The sequence below is a fragment of the Bemisia tabaci genome, chromosome 7 (assembly GCF_918797505.1).
Source record: "Bemisia tabaci chromosome 7, PGI_BMITA_v3".
NCBI classification, from domain to species: Eukaryota; Metazoa; Arthropoda; class Insecta; order Hemiptera; family Aleyrodidae; genus Bemisia; species Bemisia tabaci.
Window position 1 is genome coordinate 48,197,074 of NC_092799.1, and position 21,511 is coordinate 48,218,584.

The 21,511-nt window shown below is 38.5% G+C and overlaps 1 protein-coding gene across 1 annotated transcript; it reads right to left on the reverse strand.

Annotated features, from left to right (window-relative positions):
• Positions 1-310: 310 nt before the first annotated feature.
• Positions 311-12,909, reverse strand: LOC109040492 (sphingomyelin synthase-related protein 1). The gene is made up of 8 exons (XM_072302925.1): positions 12,247-12,909; positions 11,734-11,888; positions 10,832-10,871; positions 10,319-10,423; positions 9,390-9,619; positions 8,340-8,477; positions 6,880-7,037; positions 311-5,348 (listed from the first exon to the last, which is right to left on the reverse strand). Exons 1-8 carry the CDS (start codon positions 12,457-12,459, stop codon positions 4,900-4,902), a joined length of 1,488 nt encoding a protein of 495 aa, XP_072159026.1. The 5' UTR covers positions 12,460-12,909; the 3' UTR covers positions 311-4,899.
• Between the last annotated feature and the right edge of the window lie 8,602 nt (positions 12,910-21,511).

The following is a 21,511-nucleotide window of genomic DNA, read 5'->3' on the forward strand; positions in this document are numbered from 1 at the left end:
CGCTGTGAAAACGACTCTCATGTATGTAAAAAGGCAACTTTACAGCTTGAAATATTCTGTCAGTATTCTGCTGACAAAGAGGCAAATCCAAAGAAATTTTTAGAAATAAAAGTTACTTCAGCTAGTTCTCCAAAGAAAAAATAAAGTATAACAGGAAGTCTGCAACATTGCAAACAGAGATTCGTGGTTTTGCACTTTGGTCGTCAATATGATTCACGAAAATTATCCCAAGAAACCATCAAGTTCTCCTGAAAACTAAAAAAATGTTTTATTCATGACAGTCCAACAGGAACGAATCAACACATGGGTATAAAATTTAAAATCATAGTTTCTGTTTCTTTATTAGAGTACAACAACAATTTAAGATCAAAAACAAATGACTTTGAAAAAACAAACAAGATGAAGCTCTCTGGGAGTCAGGGTAAGGGCAAGAGAGGGTATGAAATTTGAAGAATCGCACACTTTGCAAGCTATTGCAGAATATTATGACGCAAAAACAATTGCAAATAACGTTGAACTGTTGAGATAGCAACATTGGACTCAGTTTTGTCTAGCGATACTGATTGAAAATAAATATTTGTGTGCAATTTTTCTGGTAAGTAATGATACACAGAGCAGTAATCTTATTTCGCAAGGCACCATGTGCCACATACACTTAAAAATCAGACTTGGACCAAAATGAGCAACACTAGCCAAACATGGCACCTGAAAAATCTTGGTAGCCTTGATTTTTGTTGCAGCCTTGGCTCCTTGAAGTAACAATACTTATTCTGAGGATTATTAGCCAAGGCCCTAATTTTGTTAGTAGGTTTTCAGTCAGCTGCAAGTTGTAGTAAAAATAATGACTTTACTACTTGATCAAATATGAATGGTTTGCACCATAAGGGAAAGGAGAATGGTTGGAGTTGGCTGTAAAAAATCTTAACTTGCATAATTTGAGTATCGTATATAATTTTCCAAACTTGAAAATTAGGTCTTGCAACTTGCAGTCAACCATTGCCAGCAAAATTTGGGCCCTTCATGGCCGAAAATGAGATTTTGAGAAAGAGATCCCTGTTGGCTGTGCAGAATACAAACTTCTGCTTTCTAAAAGCCTTTAGCAAATTCAAAACAAAATGAAAGTTTATTAGGTGGCAATTTTTTTTCCAGAATCCTTGTTTTATTTTTATTTTTTTTAGAGATATATTTCAAATTGAACTTAAATGAATTGGCTGTGAAGACAACAGATTTAAATCATTCTGATGTGGAGTTTCCTTTCTAACTGAGATTCCTGCTTGCTTATAAACAAACTTCAAGACAACAATTCACAAAATTTTAGGATTGACCCTTAAATGGAAAAATATTTCCACCACCTCCTATCAAAAATATTTCCTTCCAATGAGGGATAATTTTCTAGTAGATGTCTAATCCCACTCTTTCACCAGCGTAAGGTTGTGGATCAATTTCTTATTTGTCATTCCCAATGACATTTACAGTGAGATTAGTGAAGGAGAGATGTCAATATTGCGGAGTTTCCAAAGGGTACTAAGAGTACAACTAATAGTTAGATTTTCCAGGAATTACAAAACACCTTTAATACCTGAGGAACTACTTGTTCAGTTAAGTATTAACATTCCAAAAATAAAGAAAAACCGAGAATCCTTGAAATTTCCCAAATTTTCTAAAAAGCAAAAAAAAATCCATGGCCACCAAAATTGAAGGACAGTAAAATAAAATCCTACTACGACACTTGAAATAAAATAAAAATTCAAAGTAATAAAAATTTCCTTCCTTTCTTATTAATTGATCTTAATTCTACAAATTTTTCTGACCCTTAAAACCCTGCTATTTAGATGATCGGTATTCAAGAGAAGATTTAAAAATCACTTGCTTTCTATAGATTTCCTGAGAAAGGAAACATAGATAGGAGATATTTTCTTTTTTATAAAAAGTATTTCACTAAAACGATTCTACTGCTTCACATTTTTAAAAACTTTAAAATCGCAATAAGTTCGCAAAATGGACAGGAAAATTTTCAAATTTCCTTCCTATTACAGCAAAACCTCAATTATCTGACTATTTTAATTTGATGCCTCCAATAGATTGCATATTTTTACCTTTTACACGAAGAAACGCATTCTGATCACACTGTCTCAGTACTCCTTACTGATATTTTATTTTTTTTTAACAGAAAAATCATCACATGCATTTACCTGAAATTTTCGGTGATTTTTGGTTACATTTGCCGAAGATATTTATTTATTTTAAAAGATTAGTACATTAGCCTGAACAGAAAGGCTCACACAAGTCGAATTAGAAAAAGTTACAAAACAGATGAATATTACAAATTTAAAACTTCTTGCAAGGTGTAGTAAGCGTTTTGTAAAAAGTGCTCTTTTAATATCTTAATGAACAAATTTGACGACTCAGCTTTGACAAAGATCTCTTTCAACTCTTGAGGTAACTTGTCACTAAAATGTGCTAAATATGTAGAGCTAAAATTTTTAGAAACATTTGTGGGATGGTTCTTCCTTGCAAAAATAAAATGTTCGTAGAAATACTGAGACAGGGCAGACAAGATACGTTCCTTCGTGGGAAAGACGATGAGGGCTGGGAAAGGGTGGAGAGAGAAAATTGTTAGACAGATCTGCAAACATTCAGTCATAAAGTTTCACTTAAATTTGCTTAATTTTACTTTAACATGGATTTTCATTTTAAAATGGGCAAACTTCTAGACAGTGGGTGAGCTTACACTGCAAGCTCTTTCATGTCTAAAGCTTCGATAAATGTTTACTTCTTTGTTCAGGAAACAAGGATCCTGTTGCCCAACATTTTTAATATCCGATCACTATATTGAGTCCGATAATTAAGGTTCTATTATAAAAGGAAATGAAGAACATCAGACATGCTAAGCATTACTAGAAGAGAATATTTTGCCTTCTATCATAACTGCACCAAACTTACTCCCATATGAAAGACTACAATCACAGAAGGGAAGACGTTTGCTCATGCCATATATAGCAGACTTAGACCAAAGTGAGCGGATTAAAAATATATTCACTTTTATGTTAAAATAGAGGCTGCAATACAATATACCCAAAAAAGAAAAAGCAATAAAAACCGAAAAATAAATGTAACTGCAGCATATCCAGCAGGTTTTGCATGAGCAGCAATCTTTGGTGAGAGCACAATGATTTTAAGAATAGATCTTAAAAACAACAAAAGACTGGACTTTTTTGACTCTAACAGGAGTTATTTAGGTATATAAACACGTAACAGTTGTGCACAAAATTTATCTCAGAGTTTCGAAGAGTCGAAACGTCAAATGTAAAAAAACAAGAGAGGGTGACTTTGGTACAGCGTTGTGGCAGTATTTAAAATGTATACTTATAGAACAATACAAAAAAAGGAAATATGTATAAAAATTAAAGAAGAAAAAAAATACCTAGTTTGTACAAATGATGGCAAAATGAACCATTAAATCGAATCTGGATTCAAGCTATATAAAATTTGCTCTCATTGAAATTTTTCGCTGGAAGCTTTCTTCCCATAATAAATAAAAATGTCTCTAATCATCTCCTGGGTGAAATCTAACAATTTTAAGTAGTATTGATTTTGAAAAATTTGAATTTTTGCTAAAAAGAAAACCAAAATATAGATGAGTCAAAGTGCTCATGGAGAGTTATCTAATATGTTCGGCAAATTATATGCAGCAACTTTCGGTCCTCTTTGATTTGCCATACTTGACATTTTATAATAGAGTAATTAGGGTTCTATACAGAGTCCACACCAAAGAAGTTCGCACTTTTGGACTAGGACAGAAGATCATCTGGCATCATTTTTGCATGGAAAGTGAATGCGAGAGGCAAGATAGTTAATCTTCTGTCTCACTTTCAGACTAAGCAAACTTAGTTGGCACTGACTCTAATATTTTACCACTCATGAAAACACCCAACATCTGTTTAGTGAGCAATTGAATCAAATAAATTTTGGCTTTTTTGATACTTTTTCTTTTGTATGTTTGAATTTATGGATTCACAAAGTGTTAACATCTCTCTTCAGTAATTTTCTTTTCATAAAGCGTTGTTTCAGTGATATTTCAACGAACAGTTGAATTTAGCAGCAATGGTTGTAATTAATGGCGAATCAATTGGTTGGTCATTGATATTTTATCACCATGCAAATAACTGCAATACAGTGGAAATTGGATAATACGACATCCCTTATAACGACACATCGGTCATAGCGAAGTGCGATTCAGTCAGCCCCACAGTTGAAGTCCTATTGATTCAATGTACTTATGCATCAGTTATAAAGACAATCCAATATGATGATCAAATTTGGCTGGTCCCTAGAAAGTTGTTGTATCCAATTTTCAGAGTATATTGAAACAAAAAATTATGATTGATTGAAAAAAATTAATAAAACATCGCTACTTTAACAATGCCAATAATGTAGGATGCTGTTGGTGAAAAAATTGTGATAAATCGGTGTAAAATCGAGTGAAGCCCCACAATCCTACTGCCTTATTTGTGATAAAGTACCAATTAAATTGTAATGTTACTTCAATAAATCGCAATCCATCTGTTTAAAATTGAGGACATCTTGGGTAAAACAGCATGTAAGACTTGCAATGCTGCTAAGGTTGTGCAATTTTTCATTTATAGCATCAGTCAACTACAGTCAAGAACTTTACAGTTACTCCGCACAGTAGTGAGGAAAAATTTGGAGTGGATTCTTGGAAAAGTTTATGACAGAGCTTCTGGACAGGTTACTTGTGATTAAAGAAGTACATTGCACAATCTTAGCAGCACTGGAAGCCTCATATGCTCTTTTACCTAAGAGGTGGTCGATTACTAATTGGAATAATGCTTAAATTCAGATTCTATCTAACGGTCCATGCCACAAGCAAACTACAGATCAATGAAGTTTGTTCTTGACTTTGGCTTTTTTATTGATATACCTAGAATTTGAATTATCCACAAAAATGTTGCAGTCTAAGATATGTGTGGAGTAACGGATACGACTCTTGCAGAACAAGGCTATCTGCAAGAAGAAGCTTAGGATAAAATTGAATAAGTTCTTAATGATACAACTAGTCGACTCATACTCGTTGGGGACCATGCCGTCGACGGAGGACTCAAAGTAACTGAACAAGGGGAACCAAATTCTCGTGCGATTTGAGTCTCGCTGCATCAACGCTTGGTTGTTGGCCAGCGTGTGATAGTATAAAAACAAACGGGAGGTTATATAAAAAGCGATAAAGACATCGATGGAGTAGTGTTCATGGCCAGAGAGGATGAAAAAGATACCAAACATGTTTAGCATCCAGGTGAATGTGTGCAGGATGTAGATGTCGCGGGGAGTGTCTGCAAACAAAAGTTTATGTAAAATTACAGTTGACAGTCAATGAAAAAAACAGACAAATGCAACAAGATATATTTGCTTACTATAAAAATTGACCAAGACCTATGCTTGTCCATCAAAAAAGGAAGAAATGACCCAATATCCAGAGATTGTCAATTAATCAATTGACTATCGTCGCTTTCCAAAGTGTCGAGGCTCCACCTTAAGCCGGACAGAATGATTTCATTAATTTGAGAGTTCCTGCAACGCTCACCAGGTACACGACCTGAAGGTTTCACCTTGACTCTAATTTTGGAGCTTTTTGTAGATTTGTGGTTTGTTGGCCCTCCATGCGTCAGAGTAGGTTGCCTTCAGCAAGTGACATTTTTAACATTTCAGTTTTTAGTCTCGGGTGGAAGAAAGGTTTGAAGAAAATTTTGGTTCATTTCTAATATGTTTCATTTCCTTTCAATTTCTTGTAGGTAATCTCAATTTTGTTTATGTTCCATCTATGACTACATACCCTGGAGGTATTCTTCGTTTGTCAATGGACGCTTGTCAATGACGACTGTCAATGGATCCTTATATTGGTGGCTGGATGTAAAAAAAGTGTACCTCAATGGGCCTGTTGCAAACTTTGGCTAGAGCAAAAATGAGAGTCATTTCTTACAGAAAATGTCTTCAAAATCACGATGAGCGCATAGGCAAATTCTGAAATGCACATCTAACTTCACAATCTGCATAAGAAATATGCATTTTTTTTAGCTTCCCGCTTCAAAAACGATACTAGGGCACACGTGAACATTTCCTTAGAGGAGTCGTTCTATTCAACCCTTTTGCAGTTGCAATACCCAACATAGCCGACGCTGATGCGTTAAAATCGCAATTGGGAGCACAAGATCAACCAAAGCAGACCTTCATTAACACGTAGAAATCGTAAATGTAAACACGCTGGATTAAAATTTCATTCAGGCACATCTGTTTTAGCGGATTAGTGTCGGTCATGCTGAATATTGTGTAGTATTCTAAAGCACAGGGGTTGGATAGAACGACTCCTCTAACAAAATGTTCACATGCGCCGTAGTATTGTTTTTGCAGCAGGAAGCTTAAGAAAACACAAATTGCTTACGCAGATTGTGAAGTTAGGAGTGCATTTCAGAGTTTGCTGATAGGCTAATTGTGATTTTAGAAACATTTCGTAGAAGATACGAATCTTATTTTTGCTCTAGCAAAAATTTGCAACAAGCCCATTGCAACATACGAAAATATTCAACTGACTTTTATTTTTTTCAAGGAAAACTAACCAAAATGTTTTCTTGCCTTCATGTGATTACTTTGGAAAGAGAGAAGAAAATTTACAAAAAGTTTCAATAAAAAGTGCTGATATCTTTTCCTTTAAAAAGATAAAACATGGGCGGTGACTGGCACCACCGCAATCTGAAATACACATTTTTCGGATTTAGCCATTGATATATTATTTATATAAATAAATGAAAATCAAATAAAAATACCACTCAAGTTAAAAAACAGCGCTGTTATGGTACTGGTACCTACATTCTGTGATGAAGAAGTTGAGCATTGTGAGCGCAACAGTGTGGCCACTGAACATATAGTCTCCGCATGTTCGAACTCCTTGAATGGACATTCCAGCACCACGCCAGATAATATAAGCTTGCTTAACTTTCCGCATGATGTCCATGAAGATGTTCTCAGTGCTGTCAAAAAATCAAATTATTAGCTTTCTATTGTTCAACAAAATGGTGAAACCTGCCGTACAACCATTTCTACCAGAGTAATTAATCAAGGAGTCATTGAATGATAAATTAGTTTTCGTCCGGTCACATGGCCACCAGATTAGTATTTGAAACACTTGCCGGCCAGTTTGCCGGTGAGAAATTGCCTTTGGCCACTAAGCAATGAAACCCGCCGCCAACTCTGGCTGCTAAGAAAGTCATTGTTAAACTCCGTTTTTGGGATTTTTCGGCATATCCCTGACTCATGGCATTTTGAAAGGGCAATTTTTCTTTTTGGCTCCTAAGAAAAAAACACTGGAAAAAAAAACACATTGGATCTAGAGTCCAGACTCTTAAAAACATCGACAAGAAAAAGTACTCTTGATTCAATCAGAATCTAGCTTAAATCAAGAACCAAGCCTCTTAATTTAAGCGAATTTCGTTTTGATTCAAGCAAAAATCCGATTGAATCATGAGTATTTTTTCTTGTCAATGTTTTCAAGAGTCTGGACTCCAATCCAATGTGTTTTTTTTTTCCAGTGAAGTTGCAGGCCAGATGGCTGCTAAGACTTCATGTCGAGTTTCAAACACTGCACCAGATCATATATTCATTGCTCTGTAAAAATTGCAAAAAATGTTAATGACTTAAGGCGATTCTACCCCGAAAGTAAACAAACATCGATATATCGAACAAACTTTGCTGAAAAATCAGTTTTTCAGCAAGGTTTGTTCGTTGTATCAATGTTTGTTTACTTTTGGGGTAGAATCACCTTAAGAATTAAGGGGCATTTATGCTGATATTTCATGGTCTTTCCCTATGGCATCCTTTACGACTTTTTGAGCACAAAATATTTCATAACTTTTCCTTTTTAGGATTGATCTCTTGAACTCATTATCTAATCTCTCCAGCAAGCACTACAGTGCTTACTTTTTAGCAGGTAGTTTAACCCATTCGCCTCACATGACGAGTTTACTCATCAGCGGGCGCCTAGGACATCATCTCAGCTGACGAGTTAATTCGCGCCATTTTCCGACGCTTGAGATGCCATCTATCGGAAAATTGAAAAACCACTGGCAAAAAAATCGCATAGCAACGCTGACAGATGCCGCAAATTAACTCGTCAACTGAGATATGTCCCGCGCGCGTGCTGACGAGTATACTCGTCAAATGAGGCGAATGGGTTAAAGTACATGGTCTCTTCTGAGCCTCTATTAAAGAAAGATTAGGAAATTGAAAATTTGCGAAGTAAAGAGAGGAATGAAGTTAGAAAAAATACTTATTTTTCATCATATGCGTAGGTCCGAGGGTTGCACTCCAGATGAGTTCCAGGAACCGACAATGAGGTGATTAACATTGTTATACAACGAAGTAGAAAAACTGTGCCAGAAAGTGCGAAAAATCTTCTAAGCAAAATAAACCTGCAACATAGCAATAGGATCATGTTACTCCTCCCAATTCCTCAGAATCATCGACTTGAGTAAGTTTTGACGATATGGACATCATAAAATGGTGAAAATTTGTCTGCATTGGACGTTTTGAAATAGAGTCTTATAGCCTTAATTTCAAAGAAAATTTTATAAAAAGTCTATGAAGACAGTGATTTTAGTTTCCATGTAATATGAACCAGAAGGTAAAAAACACTTTCTCTTCAAAATCATGAAAAATAGAGGTGAAAAAAAAGACTTACATACATACCTAGATTGACCTAGACCATTTATGAAAAATTGTGATCAAATATTTTAAAAGTACCAGACTAGGTCAAAGGTTAAAATAAAATTTAAAAACTCACTAGTCAGAGAAAATTCAAAACTATCCGACGCGCGTTTCGACCCGTTGGATCATCATCAGGGGCGCAACTGGTATGATCTTCAGATATGCGGCGGTTGCTGGGCCTTTCTTTAATGTCCTTGTTGCCAGATGTTTGAAACAACTTAAATACTGTGTTGGGTGGCGGAAATTCTACATTCATCAGGTGGTCTTTCTTTTGTTTTTGGATAAAGATATTTTCCCAACATGTCAGTCTATTGATATTATTTTCTTCCTTCAGTAATTGAGGTTCAAAATCTATGTCGTGTTTTTCTTCCCAAATATTGTGATTAAAAGAATGATTTTCTGAACTTTAGAAGCTAAAAGCATCATCTATAAAGTCAGACAGAAAAAAAGTCAGGAAAAAAAATTAGACATTTTTTTTTATTTGGGATACTTACTTCTTTCCTTGCAAGGTCATTGCTACTTTGGCTGTGTTTTTATGATTCTTCCCTTTCTGAGTTTATACGAGCCAAAGCAATATTTCGTTTCAATGATATGAATAAGCAATAAATAAAACAAACCTATGCTTGTGAAAAACAAGGACGCAAATCCAGATGAGGAGGAGCAGGGTGCCTGTCCATTCACACATGTGGAATGCCCAGGGGATATAAGGCACATTGTCCAGGAATATGTCTGGCAGAGGAGGGTAGCGTTTCATGTCGGGCACACGATCATGTACAATCACCATTACAAACGCAGTTATCCAAGTCACGACAAACACATACGCCATTGCAATAAGAGTCTTCGACACCTGTAATCAATCAAAATCTAGTTTAAGACATCAAATTACAGCAGTAAAAAAATCATGGTTCATGTGGGCTAGAAAAACAAGGAATCAGGTACATTCAAGTATTTTTCATTGATATTTGCACAAATGTTGAAGCATTACAAGACACAATAAAAATTAACTTATTACCTATCACAGGACAAATTTCCTCATCAAAATTTCAAGCAGAACACAATAAAGAAAAGAGATGCTTAAGATTTTCTTGGGTTCTTTTAACGTTTTTGATCATTTTTTAATTTATTGTTTGTAATATTCACTTAATTTTAGTTGATTCAGAGAATTTTATTACAGCAAATTCACTCGGAACTCCAGATCATATTTAACAAGAATGGTATTTTTTATTTTTATATGCGATTTAACGTTCAATTCCTGATAAGTTACGAGGAGTAGTAGCTTTATAGTTGTCAAATTCAATTTTGTTAATAATGCTACTTTGTGAGAGCTAATTTAACAGGCTAAGTTATTATCCTGTCTTAGGTGATTTCTGCTATTCTATTTTTGTATTTTCTGTTAACTTGCTTTTGTGAATTGGAGCAGAGGATCTTTTTTATTTAGAGGGTCAACCGATGCAGCTAAATTTTCTGGAGTAATAAATTCCTTTGCATAATTCCTATGAATTGCATTTTGTATGAGTGAAAAAACGGTTGAAAAAAACAAACTTACCTCAGGTCTCAGTTTGGTTGCCAGGCCATCTTCTGATGATGGTGTTGAGTGCGTGTAGCAGACATCAGGATCGGTGTACCCTAATTCATTATATGAATCGTAATACTAAGACAAAAAAAAACATAAACCGTCATGAAACAGTGATCAATAATATCCTCTACAATTTGGTGCAAAATTTTCAGGGAATATTAATGAAAGAACCAAGAAAAATCATGCAACATCCTACTCGAAAATGATACTTAGCCAGGCTTTCTTTAGAACAGTAAATTATGACAGGAGCTTTGCAATTTTGCAAACCAAGACACAAGGGACGGTACTTCTACCATTTATATGTTCGATAAGGATGCATGTGAAGTTAGGGTAAGATGACAACATCCAATAAGCTATGAGAAGCAAAAAACTTTCCAAAAAAGTACTCAAAACTCCAATAAAAAGAAGAGACTGTTTTGAGGAGCAGCTGCTAGAGTCAGGACTTTTTAAAAGGAAAAAAGGCCTCTTCCCTTAAAATCATACCTCTTCACATATTTGAACCCTTCCATTGTTCTTATGTAACCTGACAAAGTGGCGACTTGGCAGTTTGTACTTTGGAACAGAAGCTATAAGCGCTTGGAAAGTATATTCATAATCAAAGTGAAAAAATGCTCCGCTTGTAACATTGCAGACTTTCTGTCATACTTTCCTTCTTTTTTGGAAAACTAATCAACACTACCTCTTGAAAATTTCATTGATTTTTCTTCATTGTTAGTAGAATATTTTGTACAAATTTCAAGCTATCAAATTGGTTTGTTTCTCTTCAAAAAATAAAATAGTGACTGAAATTGTGAAAAATTGTTATGGAGATGAATAGTTTTGCACTTCGGCCATAGATATGGCAGTAGAAAGTGCAAGTAGTTTTGTTTCTGCTAAAAAATTTATTTTTTGGACTTCCACCTTCTGAAAAAACCCTGATTCATCCATGTAACTTGGAGTATTTGCAATCAGTTCTTTGCAATACTGAAGGGCATTTTCCTCTAAGGGCTAAAATTCTTACTATTAGAGGTAACTCAAGAAAAATCACTTTCTTGAAGATTTTGCCTCTGAAGACTGAGTCCCCTGAAACATTTACAGAGTGAAATATTGATAGCTGAAGTGCCAAACCATACATATCTGTTTGCCACGGCGTAGACTTCCTGTCATGCTTCAATTTTTTTTGGCCAAGCTACTGCATAAAATTCCTTAAAAATTTTCTTGATTTTTCTTCTCAGTTAGCAGAATATTTTGTAAAAACTTCAAGCAATAAGTGTTCCTCTTTGAAAAATTAAAATAGGAACGGAACTTTGGAAACACCGCAATGAAGATTATAGTTTTGCACTTTGGCCATCCATATGATAATGCCCCATGTTTAAACTATTATTCAAAAAAGAATTGAGACTCACAAAGGATTGGATGAGGAGAGTCCTTTACCATACGGTGAGCAAGGTGAGAGATGCAGAAGAGATGTCGGATCAAACCCAAGCTCTTGGATAGATTGACGATTGTCTGCTTTCAGTTGTCTGATATCTAGATTCAGCCTTTTCATATCTCCTAGAGCCTGAAAATGAAATAAATGATTATACCTATAGTGGTAATAAACGAGTGTTCTGCCTTTCTTCTGAACAACCGCACTCAAAAGGTTAAGGATGCTGGATGCTGGCAGCGAAGATTTAGGCTTTATGCTAGACTGGAATCAAGGGTCAAGGTAACAAGGGATTCAGTCTTTTCTCTTTGCAGTCCATTGCATTTCAATGCAGTTTAGTAAAATAATAAAGGCAATAAGTATCATATCGCTTGGTAAAGCATCAATGTTAACTAACATTTCACGATTAGTACATGATTAACCAGTTTTAGATATATTACCCTTTGGCACCTTAAAATCCTGAAATTATTAGAAACAAGGACTGAGTGCTTACAGTTATGTTGAGCAACGGAGATCGGAGGTCGGAATCATTGAGGAGCAGCAACGCTTTTCCGTCAATGCGATTTTTTTCGAATGTTGATCGCAGCCGCTCATCGTACCCTTTCTCATGGAGCCACTGTTTAACATGTTTTACACTCCAATAGATGACATTGACATTCGATGATGGTGCAGCTTCAGACATTGTCGTTTTACTGCCCACCGCCATTAAGACTAAGCAAACAAAACTCAATTAGGAATTCCACTCGTTCCATATTTTTTAAAGATAAGATTTTGCTGAGGTGATAGACATGCTGAGGGTTCCAGTGAACCCATGGAAAAGATTACACTTGGAAACATAGTAAATGCTTTGAAAGTTTGCAATCCAAGGGGCAAAGTGCAAATGGTTTTGAAAAATCTAATGGGCACCGAGTATTAGAAGTTACACAAGAACACAACATCGAAGATGAAAAATGCCAGACATTTGTCCTTCACTGACACTCAGATGAATTTGAGGTATTAAAGATCACCCACAGTTTATTACTCCACAAAATAATTAGTGCACTCTTGAAAATTAGGATGAAAATGAAAAAATACAAAAGCAAAAGCACTAAAATTGAGGTTATATCTCTTCTGGACCAGAAACACACAAACAACACGAAAGTCAAACGCGTTAATTATTCCAGTAGCCGCGAGAGTGCATAGAGCTCGCAGGCTGTAAGATATGTGGATGTAATAGCGCCTTACAAATGTCTATTATGTAACCCGTGCAACGAATGAAAGAATATCTCTGGATGAGAGACTTCAATGCAAAAGAAGAAAAATAAGAAGTATATCCTGAGTTTTTTTTTGGAAATATCCAGAGATTGCACTATTTCACGATGTTTAAGTAAAAAATTTAAAAAAATATCTTTGAGTCTAATGTATAAGGCTGAAAGGTTTCCCTCCTGCCCCGTGTTTTTAATCATTGGCGTAGTTAGAGGGGTTTCGGGGAGGGGGGGGGATGGCCCCTTGGAATTGGGAATAGTATCATTTGACACCCCCCTCCCCCATCCAGGAGGGGAGGGACTGAAAATCTATTGAATCCAACAATTCGAAAGTATTCTGAAAATTCATACAACAGCGTAATTTTTGTGCAAGATTGAATGGAAAATTTGCGGTTATGAGCTTAATCCTAATATAATCGATCAAATATGTCAGAAGATGAAAATTTCTCGCAAAGAGAATAGCCTCCTCCGATTAAGGAACGTATTTATTTAATTTCATTTAATTTGGCGTTCAGAATGGCTTAAAATTGCCCTGAGACGTTCCAATTTTCAACAATTTCCCCCATATTAGCCCAAGCTCTGTATCCTCCTGTGCCCCCCCCCCCCCCCCCCCCCACAGAAAATTCCAAATTCCGCCTAGAGTTCCATTCCTGACACATCTGAACGAAACTTGAAAAAGAGGCACAAAAGGGTCCTTTTTTGACAGGCTCTCCCCAAGATTCTTTTAGGTAACAGTCGTCGATACAGGAGTGCGTCTGTGTAATTTGTTATTTCAGCGTGAAAACTACAGGGTTTGAGGAAATGCACGTGATTGTAGTAGAAGCTCCGGTTCATCGCTGAAAAGCATGGAGATTTGGCAAGAATTTTTCCCGCTCAATCAAGTCGATGGCTAAAATGTGAAACGACGTTTCTGTAATGCGTGATTCAAAATCTTTGTTCCTAATTTATTTTTTCGAAGGAAAACAAGCCAACTCGACAGCAATTACAGCTTGAAATTTTTGCAGAATATACCACTAGTATAGCTAAACAATCGAGGAAGGTTTCAAGAAATTAAGTTGACAAGTTTTTCAATCAAAAAATAAAGTTTGATAAGAAGTTGCAACGTCGCAAAGGAAGAATCAGGTGAGCGCGCTCTCTTGGATGTGTGTGTGTGTGATGGGGCGCGTGTGTACGTGCCCTCGAGGCTCGAACCACGCGAGGCTCTCCCCTCCACTCCCCTCACGGCCTACCGTTCCTTCAGTTTCTGTCAGTCCGCAGCCTTATCAAGCGGCCAGACGAAAGAAAACCTGACCCGCCGCGACATTTCGACGCCAATTTCGAACAGGGTACAGTCTGTCACAAACACCCTTCCGCGCCAATCAAAATCAGTGTTGATCGGGCGACGCTACCCCAGACCCCCCACCTTCATGCCAATCAAGCCATGCAGATCATCACTCTCGCTTTTCAGATTTCCGTCAGCGGTCGCCCAAGTCGGTTGCATTGTCTCGCGCCCGGTCGGAGTGAAGTCCTCATGGCTTCAAGTAATTTTACTTTCATGAAAAGTTTAACACTCATAGGACTCTAGAAAGTGTCTCGTTACCTCGTCTGCTCTGCGAAAACTCTTCGGTGTACGTATACTGATCGTGTGAGATAAGTTTCTCGGATTGAGTCGGCCTTCATCATCGCGGTATAACTCGTGCCCGGCGTCTCAAGTGACAGTAATGGATCCTGACCTTTTCATCGTTTTCGTTGGTATTTATTGTTCTGTTGTTTTCGGCGTTCATTTTCGACGAGCGAGTCTCGGTACCTCGTGTGTTTCGTGAAAACTCTTTACGATTTATACGGAAAATGTCTTGTATATTATTTGTCACAATGTTGGATCATGGCCGCCATTAGAGTCCCTCTTTCTCTCGAAATTTTTGGTAACTCGCGCCCGGCGTTCGAGTGAACTGAACTTAGGTAATTGATAAATCCAAAATTTTCATCGATTTTCGTAGTTTCCAGTGTCGCGGTGTATCTATGTGGATTGTGAACTTCGCCATTTCTCAGTGAATTTCGCGTGGTGTTTTCTCCATCGTTCGATGACCTGTTGCGCGAAATTTCGGTAGCGATGTTCGTTTCTCGTGTGTGCGTTATTGTTAGATTTGTCGGCTTCGCGTTTGAAGTGTGTGTGCATCTCTTTTTCAACCTACCTACCACGATCAATTTGATTAATTTATATTGTTCCATACCATTTGAAGGAGTCGGATATCTGGTCATAGCTTCCTTTGATGCGTGAATATTTTGGCGTTGGTCTGGATTCAGGTCAGAAGTATCAGCACATAACTTACTTAGATTCTGCTCAGATTTGATGTCATTGATTTCAAAATTTTATGTAACTCACATTTTCTTCCTTCACTTCTCTCTTTCCGCTTTGTCTCATTTACTTTTATTGTGGTTCATTTTACTGTTTTTTTGAGCCTTTGTGCCCTACTTGATTGGGGAACCAGATAAGTTTTATTACAGCAGCATCCTAGTCAGAGGTAGCTTTTTCTGAGACGGGAGTCTGATGCTTTCATGCGCCCGATTTTTTATTTTCAACTCCCCCCCCCCCTCTTTTCCTCCTCATGCCTGTATATTATTTCCTCGGAGTCGAAAAATGTTTCAGTTCGAGAATTTCCGAAGTAGATTTTCTCGGTTCTTGTAATTAAAATAATACCGTGTGTAGTTCCCTCGGATAATCTGCATAGTTGAAAGTGGCATTGTAACGAGTCTATGTTTTCTTATTTCATCGCATACTTTTAAAGACAGGAAAAAGTTTGAGATGTAGATTGTTCCAATGACCATTGGTACCTGAAATTAAACCTTAGATTTTTTTTTATTCTTTAGTTTTGAAGCTTATTATTTGAGTGTCCTCTTTCGTCGACTAGGCCCATCCGATGAAATTTAAAGAGTGAGAAAAAAGGAAGTTGAAAGAGGGAGAGAGAGAAGAAAGGACAGATGATAGAGAGAGAAAAAAGGATGGATGAAAGTGGAAGAGTGAGAGAGAGCGAATATTCGTGCCCCTCCAAAGTTACGAGAACCGTAAATTTTCTTACGGCCGTTGGTGTGAGAGGAGCCTCAAATTGCATCTTAGAGATATCTAATCCAAAATTCCCATATTTCTCGGAGCAGATCTCCCGAAACCTCCCTTTGTGTTGGAAAGACTCATTGTCAGGCTCCTAGAAAAATGGGGCCAGCCCCCCTTCCCTTGAAATTCGATGTAGACACACACCCATGTTCATATCTTACCTGAAAATTTCCGCAGTTATATTTTTTCTAAAAATTGAGACGAAGATACAATGAGCGCCACTTCAAACAAATTCCTCGGGGGGGGGGGGGGATGTCCGGCAGGGGCGAAATTTTCCGCTGGATCAAATATCCGCTTTCCAAAAATGCCTTAAATTTCTAGTTTAGGAAGGTGCGAGGTCTTTCTACTCCCTTTCCCCAGCCGAATGAGAAGTTTGAGTTGTAGTAATTTTTAAATTATGTTTAAATTGATTATTCTTAGGTCAAGAGAGGTCGCCCCTCGCCCTGCCCGTTTAAATAATTCTAATTTGCTGTCGTAAGAAATAGTTATTTTTCTCCAAAACATTTATCGCCTCAGGCAATTCATATCTCCATCAGATTTTTGTTTTTCTAATTTTGTAACCTTACATAGCTAGAAAGAGGCTTTTCGTTAGGTCCGAATGCCAAAGTGAATTTTTTGTCGAGAAGAAGGGAGCAAAGGAATTGGCGGGAAGCGAAGTAGGTAAAACCTCTCCGCTCAGACCACACCTGAAGCCGTTCCAACCGGATGCTGAGTCGTGCACACAGAGAGACCTTTCTAGGAATTCTTTCAGGCTTCGAAGATTTCAGCTCGTAGATCCCGACACTCGGCCCGGCCCCAAACCCTCCCTAGTCAAATCGTTCGGTTTGCTCGCCGTTTGCCGATCACCTATTGTTTTTCCCCTCTGATCCTTCCTTCCAGTCTCCGCAGAGTCAGATAAGAAGCGTTGAACACCTCTCACTCCCTCCTCCCCCCCCCTGTTTTTCACTCATTCCTTCCTGTCTCCACACAGTTAGATAAGAAGCGTCGAATACCTCTCACTCCCTCCCCCTCCCCCTTCACCCCTTACCTGCCCTTTCTCATTTCAGTTTTCTTGTTTCTATAACTGATCTAGTGACTACGTCATTCGATATTATATCGAACTCTCGGTTCAAACCGAAACAAACTATAACCAAAAGGCATTTAAGTGAGAATTCTTCATGAGTTAATTGAGTTAATTTATTAAAATTTAATCCTTGTCTGGTTATAAAGCAAATGAAGACTCATTAAACACGAGAACTTTCAATTGTTAGAAGCACTCGGATGCATTTTACCACCATGGCGCAGCGCAAAAGGCGTGAATTGAATATAAGGCTCTGTGTTTGTTTACATTTGAACCAAGGGCTCGACATTTTATCGAATGACGTAGCCACGAAATCAGTATGTGTATTCAATCCTTGAATATGGCACTGTTCGGATTTTTATCACTAGTAGTATTTAAGTACTTTTACGCGATTTAAGTACTTTATCTTACATCACATTTCGTGAGAAACACAATGGTGCCACTGGTTTTTGCTTACACCAATTTCCAAACTCAAACATAACTCTCCAAATTGAGGCCATAATAGAGGGGATATTCCACGCTGCCCCGAGAGTCAAACTCTATATCCAGTCGTTTCCATGCAAAAATAGGGAGCAACTACATTACCAGGGTTGCCACGTTGTTCGGGGACTCGCTCCAGGATTGGAACAAGGGCAATCCTGCCAATGTATTTGCTCCCTATTTTTGCATTAGACATTTTACTGGATTTAGAGGTGGACTTTCAACGTTGCGTGGGATATCACCTCCATTACGGTCTCAACTTTCAGAGAGATTTTTTGAAAATGGGAAATGATTTCAGAGAAACCCAATGGCACCATCGGGTTGCTCACGAATCTTTCAATTGAGACGCTGAAGTACTTGAAGCGCAAACCCTGACACCTGCAAGAACTTCATTGTAATTTGTTCCCTCTTATCATTTCAGGTATTCTAAATTTTTGTTTTTCAGGTATTCTAAATTTTTGTTTTTCAGGTATTCTAAATTTTTGTTTTGATCTTGAGTGGGTGAATACATTTACCTCCTGCGTGAATGTTGTCTTTGGAGTGGGGGGGGGGGGGAGGGAACCGGGACAGAGGGTGGGTTAGTTTGACAAACAAGTTTGGGCGGTTTGACAAACGGCGAGTGAATGTAGTTTGTTGGACAGTCGGGTGGGCAGTCGGTCGAGCGATCCGTTGATCGCTTTTTCCTCGGAATAAGCTTTCGAGAGATTGTTCGACCTACTGTCCATCTGGCAGTTTGACAAACGGCGAGTGCATGTGGTTTGTTGGACGGTCGGGTGGGCAGTCGGTCGAGCGATCTGTCGAATGCTTTTTCCCTGGAAAAAGCTTTCGAGAGATCGCTCGACCTACTGTCAATCTGGCAGTTTGACAAACGGCGAGTGCATGTGGTTTGTTGGACGGTCGGGTGGGCAGTCGGTCGAGCGATCTGTCGATCGCTTTTTCCCCGGAAAAAGCTTTCGAGAGATCGTTCGACCTACTGTCCATCTGGCTGTTTGACAAACGGCGAGTGCATGTGGTTTGTTGGGCGGTCGGGTGGGCAGTCGGTCGAGCGATCTGTCGATCGCTTTTTCCCCGGAAAAAGTTTTCGAGAGATCGTTCGACCTACTGTCCAACTGGCAGTCGGACAAACTGCGAGGCCTCGCCTGGCTCTCGTCGCACCATCAGTTTACGATCAGAAACTCCCACCATTGTGTGGTCAGCGATGACTTGACATTGATGGGAGTGCGGTCGTAACCTGTTGATGCAACGAGCGCTCTGCATGGTGGTGTTGGTAACCAGGGAGGCCGTTTTTATTTATGCACCATCCACCCTGGGTACACCTGCCGCCGAGTGGCAAAGTCTGCGGATCGAACTCCCGCCGGCGCTGGCCTGCGGCCGTTGGGTTGGGCGTCATTTAGCCGTGATTTGCACGTTGCGGCGAAAGAGCCCGGGTTTCGTTCCGGGGGAGCCGGGACGGAACACGGGTCAAACGGGACTTCTCTGGGGCCGAATGAACCTCTCACTCTTTACGAGGTCTGTCAGATTAGAAACCAGATTTTGGTGATAACTAGCCCACAATGCGTCCGACTTAGGTTTTCTTGAACTTTCCTGATAGCTGGAAATACACTTAAGAACGCTACGTTCACAAATTTCAAAAATCTAAATTAGCTTCGTTGGTATATGCCTTGAAGTAAGGCAACCTCGTGGGTGTTCTGCGAGTTTCATGTTTGACCGAACTTGTCTCTCTTTTCCGGTTTTGCACTACCTTTTTCAACCCATAAGGATGATTGGAGTTTCGTCTCCATATCGTAGCCGTACACTCAAGTTTCGTCACCGAAAATTATCCTATCCAAAAAATTAGGATCATTGTTAGAAATTTCAAGCAGCTAAAGGGAAATTGACATTTGGTTGGATTTTTGTTCAACGGACAACAATCAAGGGGCAAGTGCGTGCCTGAAACTCGATCCATGTCTACATATTCTATCAAAATTGTATGTACAGAGCCTTCAGAAATATTACACTGTTCAGCAAGCTCAAAATTACCATTTTAGAGCACTTTTGCCCTCACTTCTTCCACGTTGCAAATGTCAGTTGCCATTGGTGGTCGATTCCTGTGCTCCTCATCTTCCACAGACTCCTGACCAGTTTTGAATGGTTTAATCCACTCAAAACAGTGAGAACAACTCGTACATTGATCTTGGTAAACTTTACTTAGGAAACCAAAAGTTTCAGCACAAGGCATACTGAGTTGAAAACAAAATCTAATGTTAAATCTTTGCTCTATCGGTGATCGCATTATGAAAAGCGCTAAACGCACCTGACTTACTCGTATTCAAGGTGACACAGAATGAATACTGATCAAAATAAACAAAATCTGTGAATCTAGCGTTCTTTAGTATGTTATCGGCTATCAGGAAAGTCCAAGGAAACCTAATTCGGACGCACAATGGGCTAGTTATCACTAAAATCCGGTTTCTAATCTAACAGACCTCCTACTAAGGCACCAAATTTTACTTTCTTAAAAACTCTGCATCCGACTTGCATCCCGCGCGTGGTTAAAATAATTGTCACACCTGTGTTCTAGAGATAAAAAGCGACGACTTACTTGCATCCCGACTGGAAAATGGGAAAATTCTCTTGTGTCACGCGGCACGGGCGGTAGACGTAGGTTTGCAGCTTCTCGCAATTTCAACTTTTGAATGCGGGACGCAAAGGAGTCCATAGTCGGATGCAGCCCTCGAAAAAACCTTTTTTTAAAAATCTTTTATTGAAGTTGTCTTCTTATCCAGAGATTAATTTTTACATAATTATGTACACTTTTTTACTACTACTGCTGCTACGACTACTACTGCTACTTTACTTAAACTTACTCAGGGCCGCCCAGAGGCCGCAGGGGGATGGGGACGAACGAGTCTCTAATCTTTAGGGGTCGATGTGGTTCCAGTGGCTCTAAAATGTTTAAAGTACCGGAGCAATTTGTTCATCCGTCTTTGGACCTTTTGAGACAGCTCAATTTTTTCGTATTGAGCAAGTGTGGGGTCCTCTTTCGCAGTCTTACGGGCCCCTCTGATCCATCTTTTCTCTTAATTCTTTTTAGCCGTGTTTGGCAATAAGAGAGCTATCAAAACTGTTTGAAATAATTTACATTGAGTAAGTTCAAAATTGCATCTATTTTACCTTCAATTTCAAGAATTTACCGGGAGAACACCCCCCCCCCCCCCCCCCGAGCCTCCCCTTTTCCAGGCGGGGGTGTTTGTCCCGGGGCCAATCTTGTGTTTCGGCGGCCCTGCTCTTCCTACTCTGAGACTCTACTTTCTTTTATTTTATCGGTAGTGGAGAATTTGCACGTACCCAAAATTTGATTTTGATATTGAAGAGGAAACTACTGACCGAACTGAACACGAGAATACCCTTGGTTTTTTAAGTAGAACAGTCGTTGGAGGAGATATGATTATCAAGTGGCGCAATCTGCTAAAATCATTGTGATTAAATGGACTGCATTTTGCAATTCGGAGCTACAAAACCTGGCTTAGTTTAGAAACAACGTATGCACCATTAGTTTCCCTATGCACATAAGTATTTTTACATATGAGCCAGGAATTATAGTTCCGAATTGCAAAATGTAGTCCAAATGGGAATCGCCGCCTGATGACGTCACAAAGCGTTACGTTTTTCATTTTAAAATCTCCTTTTCGACAATTTCCCGTATAATCAAAGAAAAATTATAAAAAACGCTATGAGCTTAGCTCATTATGCACTCACAGTTGAAGCAATACAATGGTATCGTGCAAATTCTCCAAACTAGGTACTGTACGTACGTTCCCGGAAACGTTTGCAAGAACTTTCCCGCTACAAAATGTCCGTTTCCGGCACTTGATTTCTTCGGGAAATATTGGTCCTTACAAGAAGT